Source organism: Antechinus flavipes, chromosome 4 (genome assembly GCF_016432865.1).
Source record: "Antechinus flavipes isolate AdamAnt ecotype Samford, QLD, Australia chromosome 4, AdamAnt_v2, whole genome shotgun sequence".
In the NCBI taxonomy this organism is placed as follows: Eukaryota; Metazoa; Chordata; class Mammalia; order Dasyuromorphia; family Dasyuridae; genus Antechinus; species Antechinus flavipes.
The window spans coordinates 385,951,713-385,966,794 of NC_067401.1; the positions used below are offsets into that span (position 1 = coordinate 385,951,713).

General features: G+C 49.6%; 1 protein-coding gene across 7 annotated transcripts in view; it reads right to left on the bottom strand.

Moving 5' to 3' along the window:
• Positions 1 to 4,181: 4,181 nt before the first annotated feature.
• Positions 4,182 to 15,082, bottom strand: part of PPFIA4 (PTPRF interacting protein alpha 4) — a 61,070-nt gene continuing 50,169 nt past the window's right edge. For 4 of the 7 annotated variants that reach the window (XR_007953792.1, XR_007953791.1, XR_007953788.1 and 1 more), the window contains 6 exons: positions 14,719 to 14,816; positions 14,260 to 14,435; positions 12,260 to 12,328; positions 7,369 to 7,543; positions 6,974 to 7,088; positions 4,182 to 6,525 (listed from right to left, as the gene is read on the bottom strand). Coding sequence is in view for 2 of the 7 variants with exons in the window: in XM_051998603.1 (XP_051854563.1) it covers positions 6,476 to 6,525; positions 7,369 to 7,543; positions 12,260 to 12,328; positions 14,260 to 14,435; positions 14,719 to 14,816 (568 nt within the window). In the remaining 5 variants the exon portion in view is untranslated. The remainder of the gene's footprint in view (positions 6,526 to 6,973; positions 7,089 to 7,368; positions 7,544 to 12,259; positions 12,329 to 14,259; positions 14,436 to 14,718; positions 14,817 to 15,082) is intronic. The other 3 variants (XM_051998603.1, XM_051998602.1, XR_007953790.1) reach the window with 2 other exon arrangements.

Below are 15,082 nucleotides of genomic sequence, written 5' to 3' on the forward strand. Positions count from 1 at the left end.
AGAAAGTACATCCTAGAGCTGGGGAGAGGGGGAAAGGGTACAGCCCCACACTGCCTTTGTAAAAAGGATTCAAAGGCAAGAAGGAAGATGGGCGTTGGAATGTTGAATAATAAGTAGATCTATTGGGCTGGAATGATGAACATGTGAAAGGGAATAATATAAAATGTCTGGAAACAACAATGGAATCTATATTTAGGGCCTCAGAAAGCCAAGTTCAGAAACATGCAGTTGCCTAGTTTGGCTGGAACATAGCAAGCATGTAAAGGAGTAATGTGCAACCAGCCTGGAAAGGTAGGTAGGAGCCAGATTGTAAAAAAGCTTTACAAAAATGCCAAGTTTCCATTTTATCCTAGAGGCAATTTCTACTGCCTCCCGAGGGAGGAAGAAAAGAATAAAATGGGCAGAAAGGTGTTCTAGGAAGAACATGTTGGCAGCTGTGTGGAAGATGGCTTGGGAAGGGACCATATTCCACGGCAGCTAGGTGGTATATTGGATAGAGCAATGACCCTAGAATCAGGAAGGCTAAATTACAGCAGCAAACAATGGCTTGACTTGCCTTCATGACAATTCCATCCTTCAAAAGGTAAAGGAAAAACCAAGGGAGCTCAGGTATTCTGGATCTGATTCTCATTCAGAGAAAGGAACTGGGGAGGAGGGACCACTCCCTCCTCGAGTTTGTAACAAAATGGAGAGGAGAGCATGGGCAAAGTTTGATGTGCATCCCAGATTTGAGGACGATGATTTTTAAGCATTCAGGAAAAGGAGACCATGGATTAAAATTCCACATGAGATGAGGGAAGGAGGAAAAATCTTAACCACAAAATGATGAAGCTACAAAAGTAAATAATTCCATTGAGAAGGAAAAATGTGGATTGTCTAAAGAGACTGATATAAAATTTTGTAGAATTCCCTACTCAGCCCGGCTTTTTAAAAAAAATGTTTGAAGTGTGACATGATATATAAGGTAGCGCCAGGAGTGCCAAAGTTCAGAACGAACCAAGGCCAGTGAATAAACTATGGACAACAGAGAGGTGAGTTAGTTGTATCATAAAAACAGGAGAATCAGAGAAAGGCTAGACCACCGCTCAGGATGGGAGAGACAAGAATAATGGGCAGCTGAGACAGAGCAGAGAAGTTCCTTGTTTTGTCCCTGTTTTCTCTGCCAAGGCCAATGCCCTTGGGACAGGGAAATATAGAACAAATGTGGTTAATGAGGAGTGGATGATCCCAGACCAGTAAGGAGATAACTGTATTAGGAGAGTTCCAAGCTGTGCTTGATTAATTAAAGTTACCTAGGCCAGGTGAGCTGCATCCTAGGTCACTGGAAGAATTGACAGATCTTATCACAGCTGCATTCTCAGTATCTGAAAGGCCAATGAGAGCAGAATATGGATAAAAGTTGCAATTTCAGGAAAGGAAAGAAGCTAAGAACGAGTTTGACCCAGGTCCTTGGAAAGGATGAATCATTAAAAAGATAGTTTGTGAGAATCCAGAAGGGATTACAAAGACTCAGCCCGCATAGCCAGAACAAGAACAAGTCATGGCAGACAGACAGATGTTATTTCCTTTTTCTGATAGGGTTACAAAACTGGGAAGATTGGGGAAATGCCGCATATTATCTTATTTGATTTTCATAACCACCCTGGGGAGAGGATGCTGTTGTTATCCCCATTTTTCTGATGAGGAAACTGGGGCATAGAAAGGTAAAAGTGATTTGCCAAGAGTAACATAGCTAAGCAGTATCAGAATTCCTGATAACACATTTCAATGGATTCAGAATTAGTCAATAGATCAGACTCAAAGAGAGTGGGTGATGGTTCAGAAACCTCCGCTTGGAAGATCTCCAATGGCGTGCAAAGGAGAAGCAGCTAATACCCTAGATGTCGGTCAGGATCCAAAAAGATCTTGACAGCCTCCATCCCTGGACTGAAACTAATGAGATGAGATTTAATCAAAATAAATGTTAAGCCTTACAGTTGGGTTCAGAAAATCAAACTTACCAAGCCTGGGGAGACGGCGCTAGATGGCCCTTTGTTCGAGGAGGATTTGGAGACAGCCCAAGAGATGTGACCTGGGAGCTTGGGGACTGCAAGAAGGCCGGGGAGCTGCCAGTCCCACCAGACTCTGCCCTTGTCCAGCTGTCTTGGGAACAGGGGCCATTTCTGGATGCCCCAGCTGTCTCCAAACATTTTCATTGGTTCAGGTGATTTGGGGCTGGGAGGGATTTTAAAAATTACAAAATCCAACTATTGTTTCAAGGATAAGGAAACTGAGGTGACTCAGAGAGGTTTGTCTGTGGTTCGTAAGCAAGTAAGTATTGGAGATGGGATGGGAATCGGTAGTCTCTTCTTCTCCTACTAGACCAGAAGTTTTCAGACTGATCTGGGGAGTCCTGGAGATTCTAAAGACAATTTTGGGATTCAGTAGAATCAAAATTATTTTCATAATAATATAAAGATGTTTGACTTCCTAAAAACAGTCTTTATCAATAGATAAAACCCTTTGAGGAGTCCTTAAAGTATAAAGGATCCAAAAGCTCGAGAACCTAAATTAACACTACGTTACACCAGGGTCCCTTTCCCTCTCACTATCCTTCAGGATTCATATTTACTCCCCCCTCCTTTGCAAAGCTTCCCCCCGCTGCTCCGCTCCCTGAGGGAGCTCTGCCCCCTGTGGTGCCCGTCTGCACCCCACATTTGGCACTAAGCATTTGTGACAAAATGGCATTTTAAGTGGAAGAATTGGGGAAACTGGCAGGTATGACTTTTATTCCCAGGTATATGTGGAGTGGACCCCCTGCTGACTCATAGCTGCGGAGCTGAGGGGGTGGAATGGATGTCATTGGTTCTTCTCCACAGACGGGCAGAGCTACGGGAGGTCGGAGACTAGGATGGGAATAAGGAAGGAGTCTGCCCAGAGATAACAGAAAAAGAGAAAGGAGTGTTTCTCCCTGACAAAACTGGCTGGGCCCAGTCCCAGACCAAGTGGAGAACAGAAATTTAGATCAGGAAGTGATCGGTTAACTGCTGAGCAGGCAGGTTTCACATGTCCTTGTAAATGTTTGTAAATTTGACTGGCACTTTGTGAACAAATCCCTCGCTACCCTCAATTCTGTCTGAAGTTCGGGAAGAAGTTGGGGAGAAGGGGGCAGCAATTGCCCAGAGATCCCGCTGAGCGGATGCTCAGGTAGCAAGAATCAGCATGGCTTGTGTGGCTGGAACACCAGGCCTGGAGGGGAGGTCTCCTTAGTAGTACAATTACCCCCCAGCTTACAGAGGGGCTGTCTGCAGGTTGCTCCATCGCCCAGCTCCACATCTCTCTTCCTCCCATCATATGTATCTGGCAGATGGAAACTTGCGGGGGGGGGGGGGGAGGGAGGATGAGGGGGTGGATGAGAAGGAATAGAGAAGAATCAAATATGACAACTACCAGGGGAATGGAAATGACAATTGAACTGGTAGGTTATGCAAATTGCATGCAAATGACTGCAGATAAACTCGGAGCCCTCATGCTTTAAACACCTAGATGGAACGAGTCCTTAGTGGAAATCTTAATAGTGTTCTGGGTGGGGGGTAGGGAGAAGAGAGAAATGGGGGGGGGGGGTGCCTGTCCGGAAGGTGAAGCTCCCGACTTCTTGTCTTTGCTCCTGCTGAATTCCCCTTCCCTTCCCTTTCTGCTCCTCAATTTCTCCTCTTACCAGAAGGAAAACTCCAGGAGGGAAAGGTACAGACTCGCTAGGTCAGTCAATTATGCTAACGACCGTCCACAGCCACCCTGCTCCTGTGCCTAACTTTCCTGCTGAGAAGCAAGAGCTGGGCATTTCTCCTCTTCTTAAGAGAAAAGGATGATCTGCCTGCCTTCTGGGTAAGCTGACATGGGAACTCTCAGTGCCGCCCAGCAGGCGATTCTCCCTGGGATCCAGCGTCAGCCCCTCCCCTGCCCTGGGCCCGGAAGGTGGGTTACTTTCTGCCCCAGCATGCTTCCAGCCCTCCCTCCCTACCTTTTCGTTACCCCCCCGTGTCCTCGACTTCTCTCCTGAGAGCTCAAAGTGGCAGCCGCAGACAGGCGGGTTCTTGATTGAAAAAAAAGGCTCATTTTTTTACTGAATTTCGGCCCAGGAACAGCCTCCAGGGAGCCCCAAACCCAGAACATCCCCAGTCAAGAGGACCAGAGGCAGCGTGTATGTTGTTTTAAAACCGGGTTGTTTATTGTTACACACACACCCCTGCCACACACACATACACACGCACACACGCACAGAGGGGCGTCGCACACCCGTTCCTGATGCAGTGATCCGATACAGTACTGAGGAAGGAAGACCTGACGAGACAGAGGAGGCTGGTAAGGGGGCTGGGGTCACTAGTGACTCTTCAAATAAAAAAACAGATGGAGTCTTAAGCAAGGTACACACCGAGACAAGACCCCACCGCCGTGGTGTACCGCAGACCCCCGCTTCCCACAGCCCTTGGAAGGATGGAGACTCTCTAGCTTCTGCCCCTGGATCAGGCCAGCCAGGGCAGCTCAAGGTCCTAGAGAGGTGGGGCTGGAGGTGCAGCTATTGGCCCAGTCTCTCATTCGGCACAGCCCATTTAGAGTGGGATGTTTACAAAAAGAGAAAAACTAAGTCCTTTAAAGTATTCAGATAGCACTGCAATCCCATGATCCTAGACGCCCAATCCCAGGATCTTACTCTTTAATACTCTACAACCCAGCAGTCTAGTATTGCAACAGTTTCTTCTCTCAGCCTAGTCTCCTTCCGGCCCATTTCCTGATTAAAAGTTCCAGCTCCATATCTCCCTCGGCCTGGTGGGAAGGAAGCGGGGAGCAATGAGCATAAGAGAAGTCCCAGAGGACAGAGGAGGGCCTTTCCAGGGACCACCACCTAAACCTCTGCAAGAACTCCTGAGCTCCCCAGGCTGAAGAAGTGCCCGTGCAAGCAGAGGTTTGGCACTCCTCTTCCTTCCGTCACAAAGCAGACAGAAGACCAGGCCAAGAGCTAGCACCATTCTGGACCCCTCCTCCGGGAGACAGGTAGCTCTGTGCCTCAGTTTACCTGGTTTCTAAGCCCAGCAGATAAACCAGCACACAGCTCCTCGAGTCCCAGAGGGAGGCCTACCTGAATAAAACTTGAGCCCTCTCCCAGAGAGAGACCCCGGAAGGACAGTGGCTTGCAGAGGTCCCAGGCAAGCGGTCAGCATCTCTGGCTCCTTACTCTAAAACCCGATCCCGGACTCTCCACCTTCCTCCCCACTCACTCACTGCTAACATAAACTCTAGGCACCTGCAATACTTCTGGGTGGGGAAAGAATATGAGGGGGATTTCCTGGGATACTCCAGGACAGAGGGCAGGCTCGGGGCAGAGGGAAAGAAGAGTCTACAGGAGTCCGAGGGTTGGAGACTGGGGGTCCATCAGATTCTGAGCCACAAAGGATACGAGGGCAGTCACCGTCTTCCAAGAAGTTCCTCTGCTCTCCCCTCTCTTCCTCCCATCTCCCTCCTATTCCCATGGCTTGGGGAGAGCTCAGGGCAAGTGGAGGAGCACCCCCGCCTGCCGCCCTGCCCAGGGCTGGGAGCCAGTGAGAACTGATGACGTTCCCCTAGGACCCACCGCCCCCGGGGCTGCCAGAGCCTGGGCAGTGAGCGAGAGGGGAGAGGCCCTGTGGCCACGGGCAGCTTATTGCTAATGGAAGACAGGCTGCCCTCCCCCCTCCTGCCTGAATGTCCCATTGCTGGCGGACGCTTGCCTGCAGTTCTGTATTCCATTTCTTCTCATCCCTTCTTCCACATCAGCGCCAGCCCCTTCCCCCCATGTTCTCTGGCCGGGCCCGGGGCTTGGATCCCAGAGAGACTGAGCGGGGACCTACTGTGATGGTGGAAACTCTCCCGCTCTTTCCCTCTGCCCCGAGCCGCGGGGAAGCCCTTTGCTCTGCTCCGCTGCCTTCTCAGAAGGTCCCTGTAAACCCCCAGGAAGTCCTGAGAGCTGGGTCTGTGGCTATTGCTAATGGAGAAGTTGTCATAGGGAGTCAAAATCAGGTGTTAGGCAGACACATTCTCCAGGCCTGGGAGACCCTCCCCAGAAGGAAGAAAGCAGACCAGAGCCACAACACGGGCTTCTCTTCCCCGGGAGCCACAGTCCACACTGCTCTACTGGTGCCATGGGCCGGGCCCTGGCTCCAAGGCCGGGGGAGCACAGCAGAGGGAGGGGGGTTGCTTCCACCTCCCCGGGCGTTCTGCCTTCTCTCCCCTGCAGTCTGAGAGCGCCCGAAACCTGGGGCACAGAGAGGTCCCACCAAAGCCTCGGGAAACACATGGACACAGGGGACGGGGTCAGAGCTCGAGGATGAGTATATGCTGAGATCCGGGGGCAAGTGGAAAGTCACAGACAAGACTGGGAGCTACTGGAAAGGGAACAAGCAGGAGGAGGATAGGGCCGGCCAGGCCGGGAGGCCGAGGAGGAGGCCGGCTGGGGCCGTGGCTAGTCCCGGAAGGCGGAGAGCATGTGTCCGTAGAGATAGTGGGAATGAACTAGGAAAGACAGACAGACAGACAGACACAGAGAGAGAAGACGGGGTTAGGAGGCGCCCCGGGTGGCTCTGGGGAAGACCCCATCCGTTCCCCTCAGAGTCAGCTCCCACCTCCCTTACTCCCCAGAGCAAAGCAAGGCAGAAAAGGCAAGAGGGTGGCCAGGCAGGGCGGTGGGCAGGGACGGTGCTGGAGAGGAGGGGCCAGGTCCGAGGGGCCCAAAGCGGTTGTGGGAGGAAGCCGGAAGCCCAGAGGCAGCGGCGGCCGCTGGGCCCAGTGAGGAGAAGCTCTCCTGGTGGGTGTCTGGGGCGCACCCCAGCTCGGTGGGCGTGGAGGGGCAAACGAGGAGAGCCAGTTGTCTGGGGCAGGGTCGGGGAGGGGCTCGTGCGGCAGGAGTAGGGGTGGCCCCACTTGCCCACCGCCAGCCTGGCAGAGGGCCTACCCCACTTACCCCGAGCCACGGGCACACCCCCCGTCAGACCCGGGGTAGGGAAGGTAGGGGGGAGTTCAGCAGGAGTAGGTCCGAACCGTAGAGGTCTCCAGTCTCTGTGACCCTGATGTCCCAGCTGGGAGGAGTCAGAAGCAGCAAGAACACACAGAGCAGGGGTTAGTGCGCCGGGTGGGGCATGGGGACGCAGCTCTGGGCAGGGGGTGAGGGCCAGACCATTAGTGTAGCATCAGCCAGGGCGGCTGGGAAGCCAGGGAATGGCAACCAGCCTTGGGGATGAGTGGCAGGACGGGGCTCGGGGGCCACGCTCATCTCCGGCAGCCCCCCTGGCTGGGCTTCTGAACACCAGGAGGGGGAGTTGGGGGAGACCCTGCGCTCCAGCCCGGCGGCCGGCTCACCTTCTGGCAGCATCTTCTTTGGCGGAGCTGGGGGGGGCTGCAAGGGCCCCAGAGTGGAGACTCGGAAGCTGGTGGGAAGGGTCTCAGCCGAGGTGCTGAGCATCCCTCCGTGGGGGTCCCGGGGGCGGAAGCGTTTCCTCCAGGAGGGGGCACGGCGAAATACCTTGTCGTCACCCTGCGGGGTACAGACAGGCATGGGGGCCCACAGACACACACGGGAGGCAAGGGTTCCTCGGGACCTCAAACCTGCCCTTGTCTGGGGGAGCCTTTCACAGCTGAGTCACTTCCCATCTTCTGGCCCTCAACTTCCTCATCCATGAAAGGGGTCAGTTCGAGCCCTTGGGGCTCTAAGCTCTGGGACTTCCTCAGGCTGTTTCTCTATGGGGGTCCTGTTGCCCTGCTCCAACCACCTCAGCCCAAGCTTAGCATCCCCATTTTTCCTACTCCCTCCTCCCCAGCTTCGTGTCTTCCATTTCTTCCCCCCAAGAGAAAAGGGAAGAGCTTCCCCACAGACACGTGTCCCCACTCTCATAGCAAAGGTGCCATCCTTCCCAGGCCCAGCTACACGGAGACATGCCGGGTATCGGTTCCCTCTGCATCCCCCTTCAGCCTGGTTTCCAGCTACCAGCACCATGAGGTGGCTACGCTGCTGTGTCACACCTCCTGGGTAGTCAGCAGTGGGAACCAGCCAGCTCCCTGCCACCCCCCTCTTCTGGAGGGTCTTTCAGCGGCGTCTCCCTCCCTTCTTTCTCTCTCTGTCTTAGTGCCATAACTCAGCTAACCAGAAATATCACAGTGCATGGAGCTAGAATCAGGAGGACCTAAGTTCAATCTTTCTTCAAGTATTCACTAGCTATATGAGGGATCCTGGGCAAGTCTTTTTTTTTTTAATCTCAAAGGGCCTCAATTTTCTCACCTGTAAAATGGGGATAATAACAGCACCTAGCTCCCAGGGTTGTTGTGAGGATCAAATGAGATACTATTAGTAAAACACTCGTAGAACCTCAAAGCACCATATAAATACTGGCTATTATGACCCTTATTTTTGTGTCCATTGTTGTTATTCTCCCCACTGCCTGCCCATCCCTCCCTTCAAAGAATTGTCACTGTGGGTAGCCAAAGATAAATACGTACTCTTCTCATACTCACCTGGCACTTATCCCTTGGTGGTCCTTTTTAACCCACCCTCTGACTCTAGATAGGCCTACCCTTCACCTGCCCCGACCAAGAGTCAGCTCCCCAACTCTTGAACACGCCCGAGCTCATGCCCTCTCTCTGCCTTTGCCTCACAACTCCAACATTCTCCATCTTTTGAAGGTCCTCCTTCCTTCAAGGCCCCTCTCAGTGCTACTTCCTTGGAACCTCTCCTGGCTCCACATCACCATAGCCCCAGACACACACAGAGCCTGAGTAAAATGATCTCTCCCTCAAGTTTCTCAGAAGTCCTTTACCTGGATCTTTCCTTACTGTGTCCACCTTCCCTTCCTCATTAGGTTCTAAGCCCCTTTAGGCCAGGGTCTGTTTCTAACTCTCTATGTCAAAGCCTAGCACAGGGCCTTGGTGTTTGTCAGGCACTTCAGAAAGTATGTGTCACACGGAAGCCTTGGGTTCCCTCGCAGCCCTCCTCCGGCAGTCTGGTGGACTTGCCGCTAGCACCCCGCACCTATCACGGTGTAAGGCACCTGCTCAGCGATTGGTGACTGGGGGAACAACTGCAATCCAAGCAGCGCTCCCCACAGACAGTCGGAGGCTTAAGGAAGCCTCAGAAACGTTCCAACAAGGAGGAACCTGGTCCTTGAGAAGAACCTGGGGCCACCCTAGACCACCCCTGGATCACAAAGTCTCGGCCTTTTCCCCCCCGAAGCCCTCTCTTCTCCGGAGTCTCCGCAGTTGCCAGCACTGCCACGGCCCCTGCCACATGTCATCCCCAACATTTCCTCCCTCAGAAGTACTTGGAACCTAGAAAGTCAGCCCTCATTTCCCCTTGAGTTGACATTCCAGGCAGAGACCAGGAATACTTAAGAGCCAAAGGAGAACGACATCACAGGGGCCATTAGAACCAAAGCCATATTTTTGAAGATGAAAACAGAGGGAGTTATTTGATATCCACTTGACTGGAAAGGTCAACTTTCCTAAATCAGAACCCACTGCGGGCCCCAGGGCACTGCTATGGAAAAAAAAATTAAAAACAAAACCCAAACATCCCCTCCCTGGGGCTAGCTGCAGCCAAAGGGCTCAAACCCTGGCTTCCTGCTGGGCAGGCCAATTAGTGACCGTGAGCCTCGGTCTCCCTTCCTGTGAAATGAAAGGCTCAGACCAGGCACTTTCTAAGGTCCTTCTCCCCACGAGATCCTGCGGTCACAGAATGCAGAATCGGGCCCTGCTCATCTATCCTTCTTCGATCCCTCCCCGCTCTCAAAGGTCGCAGGAGCAGAGTGCGGACTGGAGCTTCAGACCGGGCAACGGGCCTGAGGGCGGCCTGAGCCCAGTGACAGACAGGGCTCCTGTTATCTGATCATCAGGGTCACCTTTTCTTTAGTCCCAGAGAAGCTGAGCTGTCCTTCCTGCGGACAAAGCCATGGCCCTTCTCTCTAGCCACACAGCGATTGCCCTATGGAGGCATCTTTACCTGAACTACTGCTGCAAACAGCCTCTCAAATTTCTCCCCACTCCAACCCATCACTCCATGGGACTGTCCAAGGGCTTTTCCCCACATCACTCTTCCCCTCAAGCTCTGGTGGGCTCCAGTTTCCTCTAGGATCAAACAGAAACCTTTCTGTTGGCATTTAAAGCCCTCTGTCCCATCCTACCTCTCCAGCCTTGTCCCTCACATATAACATACCATGTCCTGACCATGTACCTTGGTGATCTTTAGGGCTAAAATGCTCTCCTTTTCCGTCTCTGACCCGTGGAAGTCCAGATTTCCTTTAAACTCCACCCAAGTCAGACCTTGTGCACTGAGAGCTAGCCGCCTTATGGGTATTCTGCTACACATGTGTATGTATAGAGAGAAAGATGGGTGGCTGGATGGCATGGATGGTAGGAATAGATGGCTGTGATTTCCCTGCACCACGTTAACTCCTCAAGGACCAGCAATGTCTCACTTAGCTGCTCTTTCCCAACATCTAAAACAGTATTTAAGAAATGCTTATTGACCCAGCACACAAAAGCCAAATGAAAAAAGGAATTAATTAGTGTAAAATCTTCCCAAAAGTGTGTATAAGGTATAGGGAATTGATAAGACCAGACAGATAAACAAAAACTTAGATTCATGGCGTGACTGACAAAGGAGGCAAGTTTCAAAGAATCCTTTTTTTTGCACATCTGTTGAGAGCATATATTAGGCTTCATCATGAAGCTTTTGAAATGATTGATATATTCTGTTGGCTGAAAATTATTAAGTTTGAATCCTGTGAGACTTAGCAAGTGTGTATTGTGAAATTAAATCTCCTTGGCTTTTTTAACTCCTTTCATTGTAATTTTTATATAAAATAAAGCCATTCATTAACATTTCTTTAAAAATGCTTGTTGACTGAATGGTTTTGAAATATGAGGTTAAAGTAGACAAGAACCATTCAACAGATAATCTGATAGATTCTACTACAGAAAAGATAGAGAAAAGGAAGGAAATTCTGAAAAGGAAAGAAAATAAAGCTGGTATGAAAAAAATAGGAATCAGAGAGCAGGGGGCTTTATCAGCAATGAAGAAGCTATCATGAGCAGAGGAAGAATAGCAATGTATTAACTGAAGGGAGACAAGCATATTAGTCAAATGACAAATCAAAGGAACTGGCAGGTGATGGGGTAGGTGTCAGGTGAAAGGTACAGAGAGAATGCAGAGAAGCACTATGTCAAGTAAATAGAAAAGGTCAGGGGGATTTTTGTCAGTTGGATTGCTTCTGGGGGTATGGGGAGGTGGGGCTGCCTGGCCAATACAAGGGAAAAGCCTGAAGAATAGAAATGGAAAGGACTTTGTTTACTTAGAGATCAGGAATACTGAGAGTGACTTGGATTTGGGGAGGAGCAAGGCTGGAAGCTAGAAAATAGATTGGAGATAATTGATGAGTTAAACCATATCAAATTGAAATGACTAACAGGTTGGTTACCTGTACTTCCCTAAAATTTAGCAACCTTTCTTTCTAATATTAAAACACCCCTTGGAGCGTGTATGCTGATATCCTCACATATTGTAGCAATATACTTTTGGGCCCAAATTGGCTAATTGTAAACACCTGTCATATTGAAGTTACCATAAAGAGAGGGAGAACCTCAGAGAGAAATACAAAAGAAAAACTGTGATCTCACTGGTATGATCTTTGGAGGAGGAAACAGAGTCTTTATGTAGCAATGGTAAAATGATACCCTAGGACTGTCTCTACTACAACCTCTCCCAAAATCTATCTAACACAACTTAAGGAGACCCAAACACTGCCCACAAGTAAAACAGGATATAAGCAACCACGGAGGGTTTGAGAGTTTATAATCTAGGCCCTGATGCTTCTCCCAAAGAACTCCAAAATCTCAAGAACTGGAAGAGACCTCAGTGACCATCTGAGCTAACCTATAGCTAAGCAAGAATTCCTTCTATAGGATATCCACAATCATGGGGCCTTTGCTTAAGAGACCTTCACTGAGGGAGAAACTACTTCTCTAAGGAGATCACCCATTCGCCTTTGGGACAGTTCCAACTATAATCACTTCCTTGCTGGCAGAGAGCCTAAGCTTATCTCTTTGCAGCTTTTACCCAGTGTCCCTAGATCTGCCCTCTCAGCCCAATCAACACAAGCCTCTTCTCACTGCACCTCCTGCAAATCAGAAAAGCTTATGAAGGTCGAATCTCAATGATGACCAGAACTCCCCAAATGAATTTCAATTAGTGTTGGGTACTCACATCATCCAGCTTCCGATCTGTGCCCAAGGCCAAGAGGTTGTTAAATTCCCTTTCCATCACTTGGCGAGCCTAGGAATAACAGAAGGAAGAGAAAAAAACAAGAGCTATATAACCTTGAGCCCAGTTCAACTCTCCCCAGACTCCCTCAGACAAAAGGAGAAGCAGCATGTATTAAATGAGAGGAAATAAACCTTAATTTCTTCATCTATAAAAGGAAGATATCACACTTTTACCACCAACGTCACAGGGTTATTATGATAAAAGTATTTTGTAAAATTTTTAGGGTTATATAAATGTACTTTGTAAAATACACATATATATTCTATATAAAGTTATATCAAAGTACTTCATAAAACTTTTAGGATTATATAAATGTGCTTTGTAAAGTGTTATATGCGTATATACACATATATGTCCTACGTGAAGTTATATAAAAGTACTTTGTAAAACTTTAGGGTTATAATAGGATTATATAATGGTAGAGTTGTTTTGTCAAGTACTTTCCTGGGAAGTGTTGCCAGCCAGCATCAAGACCGACTTAACCAGAGATCCTCTCAACTAAAGACTTTGGATTGGTATAGGCTGACAGAATTTATTTAAAAAAAAAAAAAAAAAAAAAAGGTAAGATCATTGACCACATTAGGGGAAAGGCAACATGATTTTTATAAGTAAAAAAAAATGCGTCTTTAAGCTACTGAGGTTCTTTGAGAGGATAAATATGTAATGATGGGAAACCAGTGGACATAATCAAAATAATAAATTATAAAAGGAGAGACACTAAGACAATTGGTAGGAAAGAAGGTTCTTGTGGGAAGAGCTGTTAATTTCCAATCTGTCTCCAAAAGACTTCCATCCAGTTTGCTTTTATGACCAAAATGACCACTACATTTCCGGGTACGATCAGCAAATACCACCCTAAATTTGTAAAAGCCAAAGCAAGTTCACTGTTGGAATTCTGTGGATAGTTCTGGTTGCTATCTGATAGATACAAACAAGGCATTTGGAAAAAGTCCAAAGCAGGATGACTAAAGCCATCAGGAGGTGGAGATTCTTTGTCCCAAAATGACAGACAAGTGCTGGGGTGGAGGGAGGAAATATGATCAGAGTTTGTAAAATGGTGAAGGGCAGGGGCAAAGCTAAAAATGGGCTTGCTCACCAGACCCCGACCATTCGTATTGCTGGCTTTTCTCCTCCACCCACCTTAATGCTTAAAATAGTTTAAATTTGTGACAAATAAAAGCAAGTGCTACTTCCCACATAGAATTCACTGCCATGTTTTCTTGGGAAAGTCTCTTAACCTCCCAAGGCCTAGGGCTTCTCATTTGTAAAATGAGATTGCTGTACAAGATAATCTCTATGATTCCTTCCAGCTCTAAAAACAAAACTGCAAAAGGAAAAATGATCCTCTGAAAGTTATGCAGACCCCAATATAAATAGATTCAAAGAAAATTCATCCAATTCTTGAGTGATGAGTTTCTAATGAGTTATGAAAGAAAAATCAGGAAGATGTCCTAATTAGAAGACCATTCATGCCCTGGCCAAACTTGTTCCTATCAGGGAGAGAGGGCACAAGGAAGCAGACTGAAACTCTGATGGGCTTATACCTTGGCCCACCCCACCCCCGCCATTGCGATCCTACTCAGTTTTCTGAGAACAGACCCAAGGGTGGTCGAGGATAGAGCAGCCTCCTTAAAGCCATTGGCCCGCTTCATTCGAGAGCTAAGGCAGAAGCTGGGACCACTCAGAGACACCACACGATGGCAAGAAAGGCTTTGCCAGACATGAGCTGGCCTGAGGAGTCTGTTGAAGAGGCTCTTTTAGTGGGGTTCAAAATGTGCCTCAACCCACTGCAATCCAATGTGGCAAACCAATTTTCCCAAGCCCTGGAAAAATCCAGTCTGTCCAAGTGGGTGTGTGTGTAATTTTATTTCCCCTAAGCAACCAGGTCCTAAGTGTTGGCTTGACCTGCTGTAGAGAGGAAGGCAAGGAGGGCTTCCCACCTGGGTGTTCTGCGTGGGAATCTGTAAGACCAGAGCCAGGGTGTTGTGGTCAAAGTTCTCATCCAGAGCGAGGAGGGCCCCGTGCACGCCGCTCTCGTGAAGGTTGCCGGCATAGTCCCGCAGCCCGATGGACTGGATCCAGTGTATCACCTGGTCATTGGTCCAGACCAGCACATCTGGGGGGGAAGGATCAAGGGAGAGGGCAGCGGCCCTGCCATCAGCCTGGGCCCCTCAAAGAAGCAAGGGGACACAGTAGAGAAAGAATGCTGGACATGGAGTGCATGGGACTCCTGACTGTCTGCAACGAGCTCAGGTAAGGCAGGTTCCGTCCCTGGGTTTTGCTTTCCCCCTCAGTAAAATGTGGCCAAGTTTCCCTCCGGCTCTAGATGGAGGATCCTAGGGTCCAAGGAAGGCTGTCAGAGCTGGGCTGTGCCCTCCCCCGACCCTCCACCAGCTCACCCTTGATCTCATGCTGGCTCTCCTCCCTTCTTTTCTCCAGCTCCTTTCGGTCATAGTTAAGCCTCTTCAGACACATGATGCCATACTGCAGGCTGCTCCTGTTGGGCACAAAGCATGGTGCTGAGTCCAGAGTGATGGCGGGAGGGGAGCTCGGGCTGTGCCCTAGCGGGTAATTTAGAGAGTGCCAAGTGTACCTTTCCTCACTAGTTCCACCAAGGCTTCCTCCTCTCCCTCCCCATGGGCCAGCCCATGCTCAGCCCACAGCGCTCTCAGGACTTCTTCCCCGCAGCAGCCAGAGTAAGCTGCCCTTCCTCCCCATGGCCCACCTACCATTCTCTCCATCTCATCCAACCCCAGACAGGAG